A 21,175-nucleotide genomic window follows, 5' to 3' on the forward strand; every position below is an offset into this window, starting at 1 on the left:
CAGCGTCTTCATCATTTTTCTCGTGTATGTTTCTTGGGAATGCATGGCAGCGCAAGTACCAAAGACTGCGAAGATCTTCAGTACTTGCCAGTCAGTGGCGCACCGTGGTAAGAAGACGAGGGGCTCTCGCGCGAGTACTCGCCACCTTCCTCGTTCGTAGACTTGACCTCACGCACGCGGCCTTCAGTGGCATCCACACAAATACTGAGGCCCACGGGCAACAGGACAGCGCCGTTCAGCCAGGAGCACACTGCCGCAGCCATCAACGTCCGGAAGAAGCAGTTACCAGCAGGTTCGAAGACAGGAGTAGCCACAAGTGCAAGAGCAGCAATGGCGACAAACTTCGAGACGGCAACGCCTAAAGTCCACGACGCCAGCAGTTGCGTCAACGCTTTCCTAACGCACGCGTCTCCCGTCGGGGTGCAGCCCGAGTCGTCAGTGAGTGTACGGGCCTTGGCAAACAGGCGAGCAAAGTGACTGGAGAATCCGACCGAGAACGTGACCGCAATCGAGAGACTCACAATCGAAAGCGAGTTAAGTGGCACACCCATCGGCATCATCAGACCAGCGACTTGAACAACAGTGGCTGTCGCGACGAAGGTCACCGCAAATCCGTACCCGTAGCTTCCTAGCGAAAGCGTCTGCAGCACGAACACCACAGCAAGTCCGACGCTCACAACAATGTACGCAGTGCGCCGAACAGAGTGGAACTGCTCCAAGAAAACATACTTAGGTGAGTACACCCAAACGTCAATGCCAGTCTCGTTGCTAATCCACTCAGCAATGTGCTGGGCCTGCGAGTACGCCGTGATCGCACCCTCTTGGCTCCCCGAAATCTTTGACGAGGAAACGGTGGTGCTCAGAACCTTGTACGCAAAAGCGGTGACATCATTGCCAAAGCCAGTGCCGTTGAGAGTCACCTCCTGGGTTGCGCTGCTGCTCATGGCAGGAATTGGCTTGTTGTCGATACTGAGCTGGCCGTGGTAGCGCGTGCCCGCAGCGTACGAGCACAAAGTCCCCGTAGCCGCCGTTGAGAACATGCTGAATAATGACATGAAAGACTCATCTGGCACTGACAACACCTCGCTTGAATCCGCCAGGCACGACGACGCCACTGAGGCGCGTTCGAGAACATACGCTGCACTGCTCTCTTCAGGGCGAAGAGGAGAATATACGTAGTCGTTCTCCGGATCTACGCGACAGCACTCAGTGGCAGGGTCAACAAAGCCCCAGAAGTCATCCAGCCACGAGCTAACTACGGCGCCCTCCTTGAAATACGTCACGTTATTTTCGCCGTCCGACACCAGCTCGCTGAGGATATTCGGGATCGACAATTCGTCACAAATATCCCTGGAGGAGCACAGCTTGCTTTGAGCCTCCGCATCATTCCCGAGGTCATTGAACCCATCCGGATTACTACCATAGCCGGCCTCAACCACGAAATAGACGGGGAACTCCTTGGCAGACAGATCGTTATCATCCACAGCACGGTAGTACGAGTTCAGGTACGAGTCGGTCGGGATGAACGAGTTCGGTGAAAGACCGCGGTCCATTGCTTCGATGGAAACAATCGCCACCAGGGTGCACGCAGCGAACACGAGAAGCACGACCACTTTTGAAACCTTCTTCAACAGTAAATGGACGTAGCCAGTGACGCAACGATTCATAAGGTTGAGGTCAGGCAGGGAGTAGACACTCCCGGGGAACGACGAGTTCTCAGTCGCAGCAGTAGTCTCATCCTCAGACACACGTGGGCGACGAGCAAACGAAGCACGCTTGCAGCAGATTACATCATATGTGCCGCTCAACTCACGACGCTTGTCCAGCGCAACAATGGCAAGGAACAAGGTCATTTGCAAAGCGAAGCTAGTGGCAAGTCCTACTACCAACGACCCGGCGAGCCACTGCGCGGCTGGCATTGCCGAGTACGCAGCGAACGCAACGATGCAGCACTCGCACGCGACCGTCAATATCATGCTGGGGCCTATATGGCCCGTTGCCTCACATAACAGTACGCACGTGATCTCGTGGATACCGAAATCGTTGTCTTCGAGGCCAACAAACAGCGAGCGCTGCTCCATCTTCAACTCATCTTGCTTCAAATCAACAGCATGTAGAATCAAGAATATGTTTCCTGTGCCAATTGCTAGAACCACCAATGGGAGCACCACAAGAGTCACAATCTGAAGCTTCAACCCAGTCCACGCGAAGATGCCCAACGTCCCGCCCACGGCCATCAAGATGCACGCGACTCCCATGAAACCCACACCGATCTTCGACGAATGGAAGAAGCGGTGGTCCAGCTTCCAGTGATTTAGTCCAATGACCACGTACACAAACATAAAGAGAAAGCCTGCGATTCCAGCCTTGAACACAATATCCAAGTTCGAAGCAGCCATAAACTCGTCATCTGCAGACGTCTCAGCAGCAAAGTAAATATCGTACAGCGTGTTGGTTTTCGCTTCCTTTTCCATTTGCAAGATAAACGCACGTTCCCAAGCGATCGCATCAGCGTTCTTGGATGCATCCTGGTGGTTAGTCACCATAGCAGTTGAGAATAGTGTCGTAGCTTGCTCCAGGTAAGTACTGGCGTCCACTGGGCCATCATCCGCAGTAAATCCGCCAAGATACTTCTCCAATTCCGTCATTGGAGCACCGAAGGCCGACACACACGGACAATCACTCATGCTGGCCGGAAGTGACGATCCCGAGGCATTGACCTGCAGCTGCAGCTGACTGCATACACCAGCGTCCGCTCGCTCCGGAGCATTCGCACAGTTGCTCAAGTGCTTGCCTGCCAGACCATACATCTCGTACACTTCAAAGTGGTCCATGCTGTTCTGGAAGTATTGCGTAGCAGAGTTCACCTGGCAAGGTGAGGTCGAGGCGTCTTTGACGCAAATATCGCTCAGCGTAATGCTATTGGAAACAACTTCGTCTGCAACAATTTGCTGTAAACGGATCGCCTCTTTGATATACGCCGATCTGGTCACCACGCCGCCGTCCTTAGTGACAAGCACCAACCTCTCCACCCGATCAACAGGTCCGAGTATTTCACCAAAGCGAGTGCTCTCCTGGAAAACGGTGCTGCCCTCAGACACCCACAGCTTCATCGAGTCCGTCTCTACTTCCATGCGAACCAGACCGCTGGAACAGCAAACAACAATCATCAACGAAAGTAAAATAATGTACAGTGGGTGGTTTCCCATGGCGACAAAGTCTCCCCAGCGTTTCAGGTGCTTCGTCATCTGATCATCCCAACGTCCAATGCCCTTCAGTTGATCCAGGTTCACCAACGACAACATTCCAGGAGTCATGGGGCCGTTCACAGGATCACTCAAAACCGATTGCCGCTTCTTCTTGCCGTAGCGAGTGGAATACGCAAAGCCGAGCGCCAACGCCGTTGCAGCGAAGAATGCGAACACAGCGAGGACGTAGTTCAGCACCTCAAAGCTGCCTCCTTCCACGCGGGAAGACAATTCTGCCAATAGAGATTCAAGTTTGCTAGCTGCACTAGAACCGCTGGTGTTGCTAGTGCTGTCAGATGTGGCATTACTCAGATCATCCAACACTGAGCTGCTATTGGTAGTGTAGCAGGTCGACTCGTACTCGCGGCTGTCGTCCCCACTCACAGCACACAGCGATCCGCACGCATCAACACACGATGTAAGCCGCGTGTCCATTGGCGCGAAGCAGTCCGTCGTGTTCCCACTGCCACACGCACAAATCTTTTCCTCCTGTTCAGCAGCCAAGAGTTGCTTCATCGTGGTGAATTTTACCTGCGCCGGCGACCCCACCCCGTCAAAGCTGTAGGCACCAAGGTACTCCAGCATCTCCGAGCCTGTCGTCGAGCAGTTGTCCTCATTCACCCCGCACACTAGCGGCATAAACCCCGTGTCGGCCTCACAGAAATCGTGCAGGTCGCGCACCATGTCACTGCCCACGTAGTACGTGGCCTCTTCAATCGCAGGGAAGGCCTCGTCCGCGTGGTCTGCATCTCCCTCCATAAGCCGCACCTGGGTCACATCCACGAACAAGCTGTTGCTCGGGTGGCAAGTAAACTGGCACCACAAATTGCGCAGGTTCTGCTTGCAGGACGTGCACTGGCCCGGAAGTTCACGGACCTGCAGACTCAGCCTCGCGTACTGAGACTCCGTGCAGCACAGCAGGTCCTGTCCTTCCCCGATCACCGTCTCGTTGTACAGCAATGGGCAGTCAAGCTGGAACTTGTCCTGGTTGACCTCGGACCACTGCGAAAAGTTGTTGGCAAAGCCCTGCGCGTTGGCCTCGTCCACTGCAATGGGGAAGTACTGCGCCGGCAGGCCCGCGCCCGCCGTCACGTTCACATAGGCGGCGTCGAAGGCCACGCACTGTCCGCTCGCCTGTCGATAGTCTCCCAGCACCGAGAGGCTCGTCGCGTCGTCGAGACACTCGCGTCCTCCCGAGTATTTGCACGTCGTCAGTTGCTGCTGCAGCGTCACGAGCGCCGCGGCATCCGCGTCCAGAGTCGTCTGCGTGGCCGCCGCCGTCTCGCTTCTGAGTCCGCGGAGGTTGGCGCCGCCTCCCCCCACCACGACGCTGTTGATGATGGGCAACATGGCCAGCACGAAGAGCGACGAGGTCCAGAGCTGCGGCGGGTAGAAGCCGCTGCCCGCAATCTCGCTGGTCGTGCTCTTGACGCGCAGCAACAGCGCTCGCCGCTTGGAGCCGCGTCTCCATTGGACGCGAGCGAGTCCCGTCTTGGCCTGGGCCTCCTCCTGCTGGGCGCGGGGGCTCGTCGCGACCTGACGATTGCGCAGGAAGCGGCGGCCGTGGAAAACCAGCGCCAGCCACAGGACGAACGTGAGACCGGCGGACACGAGTCGCAGGTACGTGAAGAAGACGATGGACAACTCGGCGAACAGCGCCTCGAGCCACGCGCGGAAGCACGGCGTCGCGATGGCGACGCTCACGGCCGCGAACAGCCACATTCCAGCCTGTGAATCTGGGCTCTGATAGCGAAATGATGTCATAGCGATTATAGGGGGAAAGGACACTGAATCGAGGTAAGATAGTGTCAGAGTGGCACTTGGGAACCCCAGTCAGCACAGCACCGGGACATGGAGAGGGGGTCGCCCCTCTGAAATACGATATCATGTTTATTTAGTATTATATAATATACGGATATATCATTCTACATAGTTTATGGAATGACGTATTGGTTGTATTGTACTTACGTTGAGTGACTGTAGATGCTAAATATATTAGCTGATACAAAATATCTCGTCAAGCTACATTATCAGCAATGCGAGTATCAGGTTCGGGAGGAATTATAGGCGGATAACACTTGGAGATTGTATGCCAACCCTTGAGACACCGTTTGACCGTCTGGCGCACGTGAACTTCACGTCCTTGCTCGGTGCCTTTAGCTGTATCCTTTCCCACGGCAGCGCCACGCGAGAAACGCTGCAAGATGCATCGCTTCAGTCGCTCAGGCAGTGAGTTTTTGCCGTGCGAGCTCAAGCGGCAGCAGACACTGCGGTAGAGTGGGTATCAGGTTCCATTTGGAAGCAGCAGACGCAGGCCAACGAGCTTTTCACTTCGAGTTGCCGTCGTTGCAGCGAAGGGACCAGATCGGGCGGCAGACGGGCAGCGCGTCTGCCTTCCTCTCTGTAGGGAACTAAAGTCCCGCGAAGACGTGTCGTACTTCAGCTCGAGCTCCCGGTCACTGGACTTGTCTGGACTTGTTCACTGCCGCCGCGCGCTGCACTGAGTCATCGGACCCCAGCGGCTGGACCACCAGGACGACGGCAATGGCAGGCTATCGTTATCGTTGCAGTGCACACAGACTGCATGCTCTTGTCTATGACGGTAGTGGTCCCACAAAGCTACGAGTGCTATTACTGAGAGCCCCAGTCAAAAAGCTACAGTCACTACTCCATCATAGCCCATGATGATTCATGGAGGAGTCTCCATGTCTTCGTCGTCTGCCTCGCTCGCTCGCGGGGCGCTGGCGGTGCTGCGCCTCGGCCGCAACTCCTCGGCCGTCTGCGGCGGCTTCTCCGTCAGTCGCTGTGCAGTCGGGGCAACAACGTGCGGTTGCTTCGTCGCGCGCCAGAGCGGCATGGTGGCGTCGAGCTCGCGCGTGAGATGGTGTCGACGACCCACGCGAAGAAGCTGGTGTGGCGCGATGTGGACTCGGAGGAGAGCTACGATCTGCCTGCGGTGAAGCAGCTGGACAAGCAGGACGAGGAGCTGTCTGTGACGGGAATGGCGCTCGACTACCTGGTGTCCATGGGCGAGATCAAGCGGTTGCTGCTGCGCATCCGCATCTACATCTACCGCCCGACAGCAAGGTGGAGTGCGTGAAGCTGCTCATGGAGACGGGTGCGGTGACTGGTATGGACGGTGGAATGACTGCGGTGGGTTGCGTTTTGCGCACGCTGGTGTGGCGCTGGCTGACTGACGCGGAGGCTTCGGCGGTGTCGCCGCTCACGAGCAAGGAGAAGACGACCCAGTCGAAGGTCGCTGCAGTTTGGCGACGTCCTTCGCATATGGGAAGTTCCTCATCGCGGACGGCTTCACGCTTGTTGGTTGCACGTACGTGACCACTCTGTCCAAGCCGCTCAAGGACAGGCGTCCAGTCACGCTGTCTTCATCTTCGGACAGGGGCCGTCAGCCTTTTCTACCTGTGCTGCAAGGTTTGGTACTGTCCGGCCGTCGGTGCGCTTGACTCGTACCTGGTTCTCACCGATCCGTCTCGCATCTCAAGCACTGAGCGTTGTGGGCTTGCCGGACGTCGCCATGCCCAGGAGCTTCCGTCTCAAGTACCTCGGCATTATTGTGGGAAGCATTTTCACGTGCATCCTGCTCGAGTGCTTGGCGGTGCTCGGTCCCGTGCGCACGTACTTCCGCAATAAGCACCAGATCCCCATGCGTAAGTACATGTAGTTATGGTAGTTAAGGCAGTTAAGGCGAACAAGGCAACTTTGCAGGACACAAACAATTAAAAATATACTAGCTACACATGCAAAGCGCAAACTTGTCTTCAGTCCTAGCAGACCTTGGCATCGAGATTGTCGTCATCAAGCAGCATGTCCACTCGCCAAGTGAAATCCAGGCATATCCCACGAAGAAAGTCTCGGACGCGAGCACCGCAGTAGAAGAGCAAGCGAGTGGGCGATCAAAGTGGTCGACAGGGAGTAATGAGTCCCCGTCGACCGCTTCGGAAGCACACCACGCCCGCACCTCACGCGAAGCACGCCAGCATCTGCAGCTTCAACGGAGGTAATGAGCCCCGATCAACTGAGACTGCTGGCGCGACTTCACGTGAGGCCTACCAAGCCTCAGCACTGCACGTCCAGGAACCTTCCACGAGAGATCGATCAGCCACGACAGAGAGCAATGGGTCTCTGCTCGCCAACCTGGGCTTGTGGGGCCGCTTGATGTCGTCTTGCTTGGAACACCGGGAGAAATGAGCCCCGCGTCGCGCGGAATGGCCACGATACGAGGCAGAGATGAGTGCCCCATACCGTACCGATTCACCACGCCACGCATTCCATCGACTTGCCGACAAACATGATCTTCTACGCCGCAGCAGTCCAGGCCCAGCTTTCGTCAAAGACGACTAAGCTGCCGATCGCGGAGACATCTCGGGCGACGACGACGTGGACGATGTCGCCGCAGACGAAGGCCCCGACCGCTGGTTCTTGTAGTGCTCCCACCTAGACGTCGCCTTTGACGGGACACTCTTGATCTCCTTGGGCTTCGTCAACTCCTGCTTCCGGCCAGGGCGCTGCAGCGTTTGCGCTGGCACCTTCAGCAACGTCGCAGGCGTCGCCGTCGTCTTTGCCGCGCTCCTGGTGCTCACCGTCGACGGACTGCCACAGCTGTTGCTCTTCTCGCGCAGCCTTGGCCTCTGCTCCTGGAGCGACTTGATCTTCTGTTTCTTCTCCAGCTCACACTTCCGCAAACGATCCTGCAGCGTTTGCGCGCGCACCTCCACGGGCTTGACCGCTGCCTTCTTCAACGTCGCAGACGTCACCGTCGTCTTTGTCGAGGCCCTGGAGCTCACCGTCGACGGACTGCCACAGCTGCTGCTCTTCTCACGCAGTCTTGGCCTCTGCTCCTGCTGCGCCACCAAGGTCTTGCGCTGCTGCGTCGGTGCCGACACCTCCACGGGCTTGGTGAACCGCCTCTCCTTGGCCGGGTTCGTCGTGGCCAGAGCCGTCTTCGCGCCTTTCTCCAGCGCCGCGCGAAGCGTCCGGCGCAGCTCCTGGTGCTTCATGGCTTTGGCCTTGGCTGCGGCGAGCTGCTTCATGTGTAGCTCTGTGGCCTCCTTGCTGGACCGGCGGAAGCTGTCGAAGTCGTCGTCTTTCTGCTGGATCGTGCTTCGGAGCGACGCAACCTCGCTCTTGGACGTTGTCTTGAGCGTCACAATCTCGCTCTCGAGTGCCGCAACCTTGTCCATCAGCGCTTGCTCCCGCTCCTTGGCCAGCTTGTGCGCTTCAGCGAGCTTGCGCTCCTGCTCGACCTCCAGCTCGGCCACCTTGGCCACCGGCCACTGGGTCTGGCCATACTCCTGCGCCAGATACGCCATGTACTCCTCCTCCAGAACCTTCCTCTCCACCTCCTTCACGAGCGACGCGCACGCGGCCTTCCACTGAGAGTGCTCGGCTTGGAGCTCCTTGTGCTGGACCTGTAGCTTGTTGTTCTGCATCATCCAAAGCCAGGTGTCGCCCTCCAGATCGTTGCGCTCGTCTCGAAGCTCTGCGTGTTCCTCCTCAAGCTTCGAGTACTTGGTCTTCATCTCTTCGTGCTCGGCCTCCAGCAGCGAGTGCGTCTTCTCCAGTAGCGAGTGCTTCTTCTCGATCTGCGCCAACGCCTTGCGGTAGTAAATCTCGGTCACCATGGTCTTCTCGGGCTTGACTTGCTTGGCTTGCTTGGTTCGGCTCCAGTTGTGGAATGAGTAAAACCCCACAGTGCCAAACCCGAGCGAGAAAGTGCAGCATTCTCACCCCGGAAAGAGTCGCGAGTTGAGAAGGTGGCGCGTCCGACGTGGTCATCAACTTCAAAACCTCGGGCGCTTCGGGCCCCACGTTTCCACTGGGACAAGTTGCTCCTGCACAAGTTCAACACGGCCCTGCTGCAGGTTGCCGAGATCAACCGAGATCAAGATGGTGTGTGTCACCTCCGAGGGCTCCGAGCTCCGAGGAGGTCGTGCAAGGCCTTTGCACGGAACCCGTTCAGGGCGGTGCGTCAACGCGCCAGTCTCCGCGTACTCTTTGGGCTTGCTCTGTCCGAACAGCAGCCACAGACTCCACCCACACGCCGTTCTGCAAGACGTAGACGAAATGCTTCCTCGATGGACCCGCACTTCGGGTCTTTGATCTCGTCCACGTACACCGTTGGTCGAGGCGTCATAAGACAGCAGCGCCGTCTGGACACGGCTAATGTGCGCAGCAACAGCAACAACGCCACGGTCCCTGCTGGTGCCGACTGGTACAGGCTCATGCTGCCGTCGGTCCACCTCCATGCCTCCATACCACCATGCCTCCCAGACTCACCACGTACACGGAGACCCCATTGGCGATCATCTACCTGACGTTCTTCGTGGTGCTTGGACGCTGGGCAGTTTACAAAAGCTTCATGCGTGTGTCTCGGGAGCGTGCTTGGTGCACCGGACGAGTTCTTCCGACGGCCAAGAGGTCATGAGCACCCACGTTTGTGCCGAAAGAGAGCCAATACACTCCTTGGTGCAATGCCGAAAGAGTGAGCACCACAGCTACAGATCGTACATGGGGCGTACGTGCTTGATGCAGATCTCTAGTAGGTTAGCGACTGTGATCCACATTCGCACGGTCACGGAGGCGGTTTGACAACCATCTCGGTATCACCACTTGACGTTCGTGCGCGATGAGAATCGATTCTCTTTGCTGTCCGCCTTCCGATCTGGGCTGGAGTGGCCATGCTCGTTTGCGCTGCGATTGCCGCCCCCTGTGTCTCGAGAAGAGAAATTCAACTTGTTTTGGAAGATCGCGCAGGTGCAGCTTTCGAAGGAGGCGGTGGCGATTTTCAAGAAGAAGCCGAACTCGTTTTCCAAAGAGGCAACGCTTCCTGCCGGGAATGTACGTGTTTGTGAACGTGCCAGAGATTTCGAAGTTCGAGCGGCATCCGTACACCGTCTCATTGGCGCTGGAAGACAAGTTCCTGAGCCTTCACATCCAGAAAGCAGGTGATTGGACTGGTGTGCTCTACAACCACTTGGAACTGCTACAGACGCAGCACGAAGCCTCGCGAGTGGAGGACCAAGGAAGTCCAATGACTTCTCCATACCCGGCCCCCAGCACCTCTTATTCTGCAACCAACATCCGCGTGTGCTCCGCGGCATCCGCGACTTTGCCGCATGTTTGACAGCGCCACTCGAATTGCAGTCGGTTCGGCCCGATGTTGCTGCTAGCGGCGATGGCTCGTACCGGACACGGCAGCATGACACCTGCGGACACTTCCCAGACAAACAACGGACAGCACGTGTCGGGTCCGCCAACGAGACGCACGCTTCACACGTGCACACAAAGCCGTACGACTCAAACAGAGTCTCCTGACGCTCCGACGTCGGACGGGAGAAGAAGTTGCCGTAGTCGATAGTCGATGGACAGCGCGGCGCTCGGCGCAACGCGCGTACTTTACGGCAAAGAAGAGATTCACCAAGAACGTGTACGATGAGCTCATCATGACGACTACCGGACATCTTCCCCATAGGCTTCTCGGACCAGCAGATGGCTACGCTCATCGGTGTGTTGAGCACCAACTCGCACGAGCTCGGGAACCGCGGAGGCTCGGGGCTGTTCCTGTCGGCATGCCGTATGGAACACAACTGCTTGCCCAACTGCAGCTTCACGACGTTCGACTCGACGCTGTGGATGACTGCGATCCGCCCATACGGCAGCCCCAACATCCACGAGCAGATCGCCCACAAAGGCTGCGAAAAAGGGCGTGGCAGTGCCAGACGAGGTAGAAGTCCGAAGTCACGAAAAGCACACCACTAAACGGTGAACCAAAGGTGGCCGCCACACTTGCAGCACAAGCACAAGCCAGCATCTGCAAGCGCTTGGCGCCATCGTCGCGAATACGCCGGAATGGGCGCCAGTTCGCCAACACACTGTCAAAGCCGCGCGAAACCATGAGGAAGGGGCCTTCCTTGCCAATGGACAACACAGCGCAGCCATCAGCCCAACAACCTTCGTGGCGACACACCGGAACGGCAGGCAAACGCTAATGTCGATGCCAAGATGGCCACTTCAGGAACGGCAGTCCAGATCCAGCTGCGTGTGGACGGACACATACACTGCGTTAGAATGGCCGAGAAGCAGCGCCGACAGCACAAAAGCATGGATTGGCGGTACTGCGCCGCCATCTCGACGCTCCACATGTCGATAGCGAGTCCCACGCTGCCAGCGAAGCCCCGATGCCGACCAGTAGCAATGGACCCTGCACCAGTACGAAGAGGCCGCGCAGTCCTCTCGGGTAGTCCGCCACGCGTCATGGCGCCCAGCGCCTTCGTGTACGTGGGCTGCGTCTTCTCCGCAATCGACAGCTGCGGCTGGCGAGCGACTGGAGACGCGGCTCAGCGTCGGCATCGATTGGCAGCGGCGCCAATGGGACGGCGACTCGCGGTCCACGAACGGGGTTCCTGATGCGCGCGCCACCAGTGCGACGGAGCCCGCGGAGACGACGGAGCGTGGCGTGGCGGAGGCTGGTGGCTGGTGACTGGTGGCGGGCCCCGCGTCGAAGTTCGGCGCGGGATCGAGCCGACCCCAAAGAAGACCGACGTGGAGCGCAGCTGAACGTTCACGCCACGGTGTGGTGCTGGAAGACGATGGAGAAGAAAAGCACCGTCGCCACGTCTGAGAGCAGCCACCACTTAGACCTGCTGCTGCGTGTAGATGTGCACGACAGCAGCACGAGTCATGACGATCCCCATGTTCCAGTACGTGAAGTAGTGCCAGGCGGCATCTCGATGTCAACAGAGTTAAGACCGACAGGGTTGATACGGTGCTTCGCCTCCGAGTCCGACAGGTCGCTGGCTTCGTGCCCAATATCCTCGTGCGTGTGCCCACGCGCTACAGCACCGTAAGAAATCGCTGCGCGTTCTCTTCGTACACGTAGCGCAGGTGCTGGAACCCCACGATGCACAGCCCGTCGACTTTCACCACTGGGACCGTCGCACGGTAGCCGCTCAGTTTGTCCTTGGCGACCTTGGCAACAAAGTCCGACGGTCTGCGAGCAGCACCTGCGAGTCGTCGCGCAAGCGGAAGAAGTGGTAGGTGCGGTCTTGGAGCGCCGCCATATGGACGTGATGACCCACACGATGATAAACACGACGGCGTTGTCCTCCGGGGCCATAGTGAGCTTCACGTCTCGCCTCGCTCGGGCTGTCGTTGCCTTCAGGTGTCTGTGTCCTGCCACGGCAGCGGCACCGTCCTGGCCGCCACGTGAGAAGCGCTGCAAGATGGCGCTGCAAGGTGGCGCTGCAAGGTGGCCAAAGAACTTTTCGCCTCGCAGCACGCTTTGTAAGGAACCAAAGTCCCGTGAAGAGGGGATCCGTTCCATGTCGCAGACGCCAGCACTTCGGCGAGAGCTCCCAGTCACTGGACTTGTCCACTGCTGCCGCGCGCTGCACTGAGTCATCGGACCCCAGCGGCTGGACCACCAGGACGACGGCAATGGCAGGCTATCGTTATCGTTGCAGTGCACACAGACTGCATGCTCTTGTCTATGACGGTAGTGGTCCCACAAAGCTACGAGTGTTATTACTGAAGCCCCGGTCAAAAATCTTTACAGCCTTTACTCCATGTCTTCGTCATCTGCCTCGCTCGCGGGGCGCCGGCGGTGCTGCGCCTCGGCTGCGTACAGCTGCCGCAGCTCCTCGGCCGTCTGCGGGGGATTCTCCGTCAGCCGCTGCAGCTTGCGCGTCGGCGAGCAGTCGGTGCCGCTCACCAGACACGAGATCTCAAACGCGCGCGCGTACGCCTGGCTCGCGGCGCCAAGATCTCCGAGCACCACCTGCACCTGCGCCAGGTTGTCGTAGTAGATGGTCTTCTCGTGGTGAGCCGTCGGCACTACCACGTTCATGTAGGCGATAATACGCTCCCAGACCTGCGCCAGCGCGCGGCGGTGCTGGGCCAGCTGCGCCTCTGCCTGGAAGGCGGTGATCGCAGCGGCTTCGCAGCCAATGTTGTCCAGCGCCCAGAAGAGCAGATAGTGGCGCTCATGCAGCACACCGCAACGCACCACGGCGTCCACCTCGTCGAGGCTCTCGGGAAATCCGTTCTCCAGCAGGTCCTGCTCTGCAGCCAAGATCCGCGTGTGCTCCGCGGCATCCGCGACTTTGCCGCATGTTTGACAGCGCCACTCGAATTGCAGTTGGTTCGGCCCGATGTTGCTGCTAGCGGCGATGGCTCGTACCGGACACGGCAGCATGACACCCTGCGGACACTTCCCAGACAAGCAACGGACAGCACGTGTCGGGTCCGCCAACGAGACGCACGCTTCACACGTGCACACAAAGCCGTACGACTCAAACAGAGTCTCCTGGCGCTCCGACGTCGGACGATAGAAAAAGTTGCCGTAGTCGATGGACAGCGCGTCGCCCGGCGCAATGGGGCGGATCGCAGTCATCCACAGCGTCGAGTCGAACGTCGTGAAGCTGCAGTTGGGCACGCAGTTGTGCTCCATACGGCAAGCCGACAGGAACAGCCCGAGCCTCCGAGGTTCTCGAGCTCGTGCGAGTTGGTGTTCAACACGCCGATGAGCGTAGCCATCTGCTGGTCCGAGAAGCCTGTGGGGAAGATGTCCGGTAGTTGACGACGCAATTGCGAGGCTGCATTCACAGCCCGCTGTTGGCCAGCCCAAGTGAGTTCCAGCACCTCGTCCAGCGCATGTGTGTCGCGCTCGTACATGGCGAGGCACTTGAGGACGCAACGCGCGCGGTCGACCTCCTCGATGCCGTCGATGGTCTTCATGATGCTCACGACCACGTTACGACGCCCCACGTTATCCTGCAGCCGCGGCGAGTACATGGTCTTGGGCGCGCCCGTGCGCTCGCAATGGCAGCGGTGGCGGGAGTCCACCGCCGCGTTGTTGAAGGCCGCCGCACAGGTCCGTGCTCCACGGGGCCGCCACGAACGCCTGCTCGCTGAAAATCACCTGGCCGGGCTGAAAAGCGCGCTCACTGAAGACAACTTTGCCCTTGACGGGGTCCTGGGCCACGCGCACGCCGCACGCAGCGAAGGCCGGAGCAGTAGCAGCCATGTTGTCCTGTATCAGTCAGCGGAATACCTGCCAATGCTTTGATTGGCTTGATGTTTGTATGCGGATAATTTGCCAGTCGAGGTGACCGGTACGATAGCTTTTGGCGCCGTGACTGCAATGAAGACTTGGTGCTGTGTACGTGCGTCACTTTCATTTTCTAACGCTCTATTTATTAAAGGGACATCCTGCTTTGCCTGCTTCTGGGTGCGTCCGCAAACGACACGCGAGCTCGCGCCGACAAGCTTGATCCAAAAGCGCGCCGTACTGCTTGCTACCTCTGTACTTCCTGCAGCTTCGCTCGCGGCTCGACTCTGCTTGCTTGCCCGCTTGATGGTTGCTTCGTGTAGTTCGTCTCTCCTGCCGTAGCTCCAGTAGAAGGCCCACATATCCGGATACACAACATGCACAGTGCTCGTCCCGTCCGAAGTGCCCACCAACGCAGCAGTTCACCAGCAGCAGCCTTGGCAGCGGCGGCAGCTCTTCGTCATGCTTTACCTAAATATACGGGGTGGAGGACACATCGACCTTCGATTGGGACGTGTTGGATCCGTACGAAAGTGTCGGAGCCTCGTATGTAAAGCCTGTGAACATGCTCTTGGGGAGACCGGAGCCGCCTGACGATTTGCTCAGTGGTGTGCCGCTCACGGGCAGCTCCGTGAACTCCTTGTCAAAGTTGGACGTGTCTCCATCCTCCTTGGACTGCGGGTCGGACGGCTTGAAGGGCGGATCGGCCCACAGCAGACCGTCCCAGTCCACTGTGCGGAAGAATCGGTGAGCCTTCACGTCGCCTGCACCACGGCTGCCCAGACGTTTCTCAGGCTCGCGGTGCAGCAGCGATTGAATCAGCGACGCCGCGTCGCGACTCAGGTAGTTAGGGATTTCCAGCGGCGCCTCGCGAATGCGCGCAAAGAGCTCCTGGCGGTTGCGCGTGTACCAAGGCGGCAGGCCTGTGAGCATCTCGTACAGCACCATGCCGAGCCCCCACCAGTCCACCGCCGTGCCGTGGCCCTTACGCGCCAGCACCTCGGGCGCCAGGTACTCTGGCGTGCCGCACAGCGACGTGGCGCCGCTGTCGATCTCCGTGACCTCGTCCTTGGCGAGCCCAAAGTCCGCGAGCTTGATGTGGCCCATCTCGTCCAGCAAAATGTTCTCGGGCTTGAGGTCGCGGTACACGACACCGAGTGAGTGCAGGTGCTCGAGCGCCACGACGAGCTCGGCCGCGTAGAAGCGGGCCATCTCCTCGTCGAACTTGCCCATGCGCGAAAGGTGGAAGAAGAGCTCTCCACCGGGGCAGTAGTCGAGCACGAAGTAGAGCTTGGCCTCGGTCTGGAAGGCGTAGTGCAGCCCCACGATGAACGGGTGGCTAGCCACGCTGAGCACGCGGCGCTCCGTCTTGGTGTGCTCCACCTGCTTGCGTTTGAGCAGGTGCGACTTGGTCAGAATCTTCATGGCGAACACCTTGCTGTTGTTCTTCTTGCGCACGAGCGTCACCTTGCCGAACGAGCCCTTGCCGATCACGCGGATGAGCGAGAAGTCCTCGAGGCAGATCTTGTCGTCGAAGTTGGTGCTCTCCACGAGCGCGTTGAGCTCCTTGGCCAGCGCGCCATCGGACAGCGGCACCTCGTCGGGCGAGCTCATATTCTAGAGGCTGCTAGCGTCTGTTGGGGTAAAACGAGCGGGGCTGCACGTAGTAGGTTGGGGACTGACTGACGACAGACGCGAGTCCTGCACGACGACGACGCGGCGATGCTGCGGCGACGAAAGTGAACGTGCACTTTTTCGTGAGGTCGTTCTTCCGCCACTTGCGAGACACAAGACGCTGGATATTGCCGAAGTGACTTGGTCGACTGGTCTTAAAAATGGTCCGATCTCGCCCTCTCCCCCTCTCTGGCTCTCCGAGGTTGTTCGATAGGTTGATGTATCGTTACACCAAACCTATCATACCGCATAGAACGGCTCAAAGACGACGGCAGCCAATTGAGCCAACATGACCGAGGAGCTGTTCGAGGGCGAGAGCGACGCCGCGTCCTCGGGCGTGAACCGCGCGTTCCCGACGCACCCCACGTGGGACCAGCGCCGCCAACTTGCCGTGGACATCTCCAATCTGGCGCCGCCCGACCTACCGGGCGTGCTGCTGCTCATCCGCAACTACTGCAAGGTGCTGGAGATGCGTGAGCTGCTGCCGAGCGAGCAGCGCGTGCTGCCCTGGGACGCGCAGCATGCACAGCTGAGACTTCCCGGAGTTGAGGAGGCTGATGCCATCCAGCTGCAGTGCGGCTTCCGACTGGACCACGCGGACGACGAGCTGCTGCGGCAGCTGCGCCAGTACGTGGACGACTGCTACGTGCCGCACTATGTGCCTAAGGAGAACTGCAGCATCTGCGAGGGGCTGTGGTCCTGCGGCCGTGTACTCTACTGTGGCAATGACGCGTGTACCGTGCGAGTGCACGAAGAGTGCTTCGGCGTCGTCGTGAGGGAGCAGGACGACGGCCCGTGGCGCTGTCCCTCGTGTCTGCTCGGCAAACAGCTCATATGCGCTGTCTGCATGCAGAGCGGCGGCGCGCTCAAGCCCCTAGCGGTGGCTGAGACGGCCTCGACCGAGGAACAAAAGTGGGTGCACGTGCTGTGTGCGCTGGCCGTCCCCGAGCTGATCATGAGGGACGTGCCGAGCATGGAACCCGTCGACGGCTTTGAGGAGATCGAGAACGGGAGGTTTAGGTACTTGTGCGCGATCTGCCGCAAGCGTGGCGGTGCCTCGGTCATCTGCGAACAGGACGGCTGCAATGTGGGCGTGCACCCGCAGTGCGCAGCAGACGCAGGGCTTATGATCGGCAACGAAGGCAACTTGCTCGGCGTGTACTGCGACAAGCACTTGCCGACGTCGCGCATCCCGGGAGCCAAGCGCTGGATCAGTGATGAAGATTTAGTGGAGGAGATCATGAGCGAGTACTCCGTCGACGACGACTTTGAAGATGAAGACTTTGGCACGCCACACTACAGCGATGCTGATCGCTACGCGTTCATGCTCGAGTCGACGCCGTATCTGCACTGCAAGCAGAAGCTGTTGGGTTCTACGGCCACGCTACACTTTGGACCAGCTCCCTTTTCTGCGGCGACTGCTCCTCCAAGCGATACTAACCGAAAGCTGTTTGCTGGCGCCAAAATCACTGCAAACGCCTACGCACCGCCTGCAATGGTAGTCCAGAGTATGAGTACGCAGCGCCCGGTCACTTTTCCACCGCCTGCACTATCTTCGGGCGAGGAGCGACTGGGACTGCCCGAGTTTCCGAAGGGAAGGCATGCGGTTGGAGCTATCGTGGACTATTTAGCCAAGGCGCAGGACGAGTGGCAACGCGCGCGCGTGGTGCAGTGGGATAAGGAGAAGAAGATGCATCTCGTGCAGATTGTGGCGTCTGGGCAGAAGGTATGGGCTAAGCTGGACGTGGATAACACGTTGGTGTTGTACCTTCCGGACGAGGAGAATATTGTGGATGGCCCAATCGTCAAGCTCATCCGTCCAGTGACCCAGGGCGCTGCGCAGTGGCGTCCGAAGCCGCGTCAGTTCGCGCCAGCATCATGAGGACTCGGCAGTGGGTCGACATTGATTTAGGAAAGCAAGACGATAGCTGGGCGATCGGGTAAGCAAATTTGATCTGTATCATGGTCGAGTGTATGTGGTTTGGTCTGTTGTCTGCGATGGGCAGGCGTCCAAGAAGCTTCACAGCAACGGTGGACGAGCAGCAAGCTTGTTTGAGAATGAACTCCAACTGCCATTGACATTGTCAACCATCGTGGCAGGAAGCAACCAGCGCCTGGTCTCAGTTACCAAGAACACCCTTGCCAATTCTTCCAGTTGCCAAAGTGCAGTGAAGCAAGCAAGTCGCAGCGAAGATGTTCCGTCCAAACTGGGATGTGGTGTCGCCGTTCACGTGGCTGGATTCGCTGGCCGACGAGGAGGAGTTCATACGCGGCTTCGACAAGCGCTCCCCGTCAACGCGTTTCGTGATCATCCCTCATTCTCACCAGCGTGGTCGCAACGATGAACCGATGACCGAGCAAGCACAAGAAGAGCAAGAGGAAGAGGAGACGGAGACGGAGGATTCGCCCGCTGCTGAGGAGCAGAAGCTCATGGCCGGCAACTTCTTCGACGACCTGCCCGTGGGCGCGAAGCTTATGGGCACGCAGGTGCCTGCGAACGTGGCGCCGCCCCTGTCCAAGACGAAGGAGGGCTACTCATTCTTCACTTACTCGTACAGCACGTGCCTAACTGCGGACGACAACGGCCGCCGCGTGAACAGCACGCGCCGCCGGTACGAGGACTCAACGGGGCGGCTGAAGGCGCAGCACAAGCGCCAGATCGGCACGTGTGCGCTCGAGTCGACGTGGAAGCGCGCGTCGGAGCAGGACGAGGGTACACACGACCACAAGGTGTCGTCCGGTTCGGTGGATGGCTTTGAGCAGGCCTGGAAGAAGACGCCGTTCGGCGTCGCCGAGGAGCAGGCCAAAGCCCACGGCGCCAAGCAACAGAGCGTGCTGCCGGACCAGCCCCCGGCTCAGGAGCTCCCCTGAGCTGCAAAATGGTGGCCCATTGCTGCGCGCCAAGAGGTGCAAGTTGAAGTTGCCGCGATGAAAAGCACTTTGATGTGCGTTGAGCCCTTGCTAATACATGTGCGTTGAACGATCGCAGTATTGCTTGTCCTACTGCGTGTTGAGTCTGTCGTGATCTCATCAGCTTTTGTATTTGTTGCGGTTATGGCGACTACGCTCTACGCTGCATCCTCGGCGTGGCCTCCATTAGGTTGTATTGTATCTGTTCGATATTTGAGCGAGGATCCCATCGCCACTTTCCATTCGGCAGCTCGGGCGCGACGGAGGCCGACGTAGGCGGACACCGGCCCAAACCGTGGGCGCAGAGACACCTCCGTCCGCTCCTGACTGCGACACCGAGAGCAATCGCGTGGCCCTTTTACTTTGAAGTTCCGATGTTTCATTTCCTATTCGGCCGCAAGGAGAGCAAGCGCAAGCACAGGAAGAGCAAGCAGAGCAGCAGCATGCAGAGCGTCGAGCCCAGCCGCCCCATGTTCGCCATGGTGTGCGCCAACAACGTGAACCGCAGTGCCGCCGCCCACGAGAGGCTCAGCGCCGCGGGGCTGCGCGTGTGCTCGTACGGCGCCGGCCGACAGGTGACGTTCCCCGGCAGGACCAGCACCGACGCGCGCACGTTCAAGTTCCTCACGCCCTACGCCGTCATGCACAGCACACTGCAGGAGGAGGACGCCGCGCTGTTCTCAGGCAACGGCGTGCTGCGGATCCTGGAGCGGGACATGCCGCTCAAGGCGGCGCCCGAGCGCTGGCAGAGTATCGGCAACAAGCAGCTCCTGGGCATCGACGTGGTCGTGTGCCTGGACTACGTCATGTTCCTGACCGTCTTGGAGGGTGAGTCTCTCCTTAATTATCCATGTCTACGGCGGATTTACTCACGTGAGTGTCGTGCAGACATCCAGATGCGCATTCGTCTGAGTTTCAAGACCAAGCAGTTCCACATCATCTGCCTCGACACGGCAGACACCCCCGAGGAGGCCGTGAGCGGGGGAGAGCGCGTGCTCGGCCTCTGTCGCGAGCTCGACGTTCCGTCGGACGAGCTCACAGAGGAGTTCGTGAAAACAGTGGTGGAGAAGTTCGAGAAGAAGCATGAACTGCAGATGTTCTACCTGGGGCTGCACATGTGAGCTGCCATTCTGCAGAGCTCGACGCGGACGCTCGCCCTTCTCATAATCGTGGAGGAGGCAGGCGACATTGCAGTCGGCAAAGCGCTGTCCTCAGCTACGCTATTTTCTTATTCGTACCGTTAATGCAGTGTAGATTAGGCGAAAGCTTCGCACCTTTTGAAGGTCTCACGCCCATTTAAGATCGAGGTGCGACTGCCTTGTTCGCTCACGTCACGCGATTAATGCACAGCTACTGCATCCTCTTGCGCGAGAAGCACGGCTGCAGCGTTGTCCATTGCCCCATCGAATTCTGGTCTCCCATCCGAAGCCTCATCCATACGTAATGAAGCATTTGCATCCAGTCTGAGGCGCTCGATCTGGTCGATGCGGCGGAATCAGCTCTGTCCGACGCAGTGGTCCACGGCCCGAGGGTTCCAACTTCGTCAAGCCGCCACCAGGTCAGCAGTAGAGTCTGCGATTCTAAGGCTGAGACCGGGCGTTCGTCGCGAAGAAGATGCGGGGTGGCGAGACCATGACGGCTCGTTCGGCTTCATATTGTCGCCTCGCGTCTCGACCTGACGTGGTGCGAGCGAATTGGTTAGTCTGGTCAAAAGACCGAGATGCCGAAGGCGATGACGAGCTGCAGAAAGTTCGCCGTTCCCGATTTCAGCCTGTTATTACTGTCGAGGGGATTCCGATTCCGGTTTTGCAGGGTCAAAATGTTTGAACAGCCCAGTTACGCACCTCTGAGCAGGCATACATTTGTATTTTGACGCTGCAGAGTCTCGAGTCGACGATGCCGTGGCGTTGAGTGGGGCCCACGGCGGTCAGCCTGGTACGTGTTGCACTGCAACGTCTTTCGATTGAGGAGCGCGCACCAGCCATACATTCGCAAACAGATTGACGCCCAGAGCACACGCACAGTAGCATCGTGGCTGCACTTGTAAACGAGCTACGGTAGGGAAAGCGCACATATATCCATGCAATGCACTTCGCGGACAGCACCAAGAAAGGAGTGTGGGCGACAAGCATGTCGTCCCCCTATTGCCGCCATGACGTTCATCTTGACGTTTATCTGCAACTTGTTGCCTTTGTTGCCGTTGTTTGCTTTTCCACACCGTGGGCGGGCGTATCTGCAACATTAGATGCAAAAACTATTCAATAGGTTTATTATG

The 21,175-nt window shown here is 58.7% G+C and overlaps 8 protein-coding genes across 8 annotated transcripts; 4 read left to right on the plus strand and 4 right to left on the minus strand.

Moving 5' to 3' along the window:
* Positions 1-77: 77 nt before the first annotated feature.
* Positions 78-4,970, minus strand: KRP23_14663 (NPC intracellular cholesterol transporter 1; the record flags this gene model as incomplete). Its single annotated transcript, XM_067885511.1, has 1 exon — positions 78-4,970. One exon carries the CDS (start codon positions 4,968-4,970, stop codon positions 78-80), a length of 4,893 nt encoding a protein of 1,630 aa, XP_067737172.1.
* Positions 4,971-9,776: 4,806 nt separating this feature from the next.
* On the plus strand, positions 9,777-11,027 carry KRP23_14664 (uncharacterized protein; the record flags this gene model as incomplete). Its single annotated transcript, XM_067885512.1, has 2 exons — positions 9,777-9,783; positions 10,741-11,027. The coding sequence occupies 2 exons, from the start codon at positions 9,777-9,779 to the stop codon at positions 11,025-11,027; spliced, it is 294 nt and encodes a 97-aa protein (XP_067737173.1).
* A 1,074-nt stretch (positions 11,028-12,101) lies between these two features.
* Positions 12,102-12,591, minus strand: KRP23_14665 (uncharacterized protein; the record flags this gene model as incomplete). Its single annotated transcript, XM_067885513.1, has 2 exons — positions 12,102-12,258; positions 12,335-12,591. 2 exons carry the CDS (start codon positions 12,589-12,591, stop codon positions 12,102-12,104), a joined length of 414 nt encoding a protein of 137 aa, XP_067737174.1.
* Positions 12,592-12,825: 234 nt separating this feature from the next.
* KRP23_14666 (uncharacterized protein) lies at positions 12,826-14,292 on the minus strand (the record flags this gene model as incomplete). The annotated part of the gene is made up of 3 exons (XM_067885514.1): positions 12,826-13,687; positions 13,783-13,997; positions 14,059-14,292. The coding sequence occupies 3 exons, from the start codon at positions 14,290-14,292 to the stop codon at positions 12,826-12,828; spliced, it is 1,311 nt and encodes a 436-aa protein (XP_067737175.1).
* A 495-nt stretch (positions 14,293-14,787) lies between these two features.
* On the minus strand, positions 14,788-15,930 carry KRP23_14667 (Protein kinase 2; the record flags this gene model as incomplete). The annotated part of the gene is made up of 1 exon (XM_067885515.1): positions 14,788-15,930. One exon carries the CDS (start codon positions 15,928-15,930, stop codon positions 14,788-14,790), a length of 1,143 nt encoding a protein of 380 aa, XP_067737176.1.
* A 349-nt stretch (positions 15,931-16,279) lies between these two features.
* KRP23_14668 (Peregrin) lies at positions 16,280-17,872 on the plus strand (the record flags this gene model as incomplete). The annotated part of the gene is made up of 1 exon (XM_067885516.1): positions 16,280-17,872. The coding sequence occupies one exon, from the start codon at positions 16,280-16,282 to the stop codon at positions 17,870-17,872; it is 1,593 nt and encodes a 530-aa protein (XP_067737177.1).
* A 311-nt stretch (positions 17,873-18,183) lies between these two features.
* On the plus strand, positions 18,184-18,861 carry KRP23_14669 (uncharacterized protein; the record flags this gene model as incomplete). Its single annotated transcript, XM_067885517.1, has 1 exon — positions 18,184-18,861. The coding sequence occupies one exon, from the start codon at positions 18,184-18,186 to the stop codon at positions 18,859-18,861; it is 678 nt and encodes a 225-aa protein (XP_067737178.1).
* Positions 18,862-19,343: 482 nt separating this feature from the next.
* KRP23_14670 (RNA polymerase II subunit A C-terminal domain phosphatase SSU72) lies at positions 19,344-20,021 on the plus strand (the record flags this gene model as incomplete). The annotated part of the gene is made up of 2 exons (XM_067885518.1): positions 19,344-19,728; positions 19,789-20,021. 2 exons carry the CDS (start codon positions 19,344-19,346, stop codon positions 20,019-20,021), a joined length of 618 nt encoding a protein of 205 aa, XP_067737179.1.
* Positions 20,022-21,175: the final 1,154 nt, after the last annotated feature.

This window comes from Phytophthora ramorum (assembly GCF_020800215.1).
Source record: "Phytophthora ramorum isolate Pr-102 chromosome Unknown Phyram_PR-102_s0022, whole genome shotgun sequence".
In the NCBI taxonomy this organism is placed as follows: Eukaryota; Oomycota; class Peronosporomycetes; order Peronosporales; family Peronosporaceae; genus Phytophthora; species Phytophthora ramorum.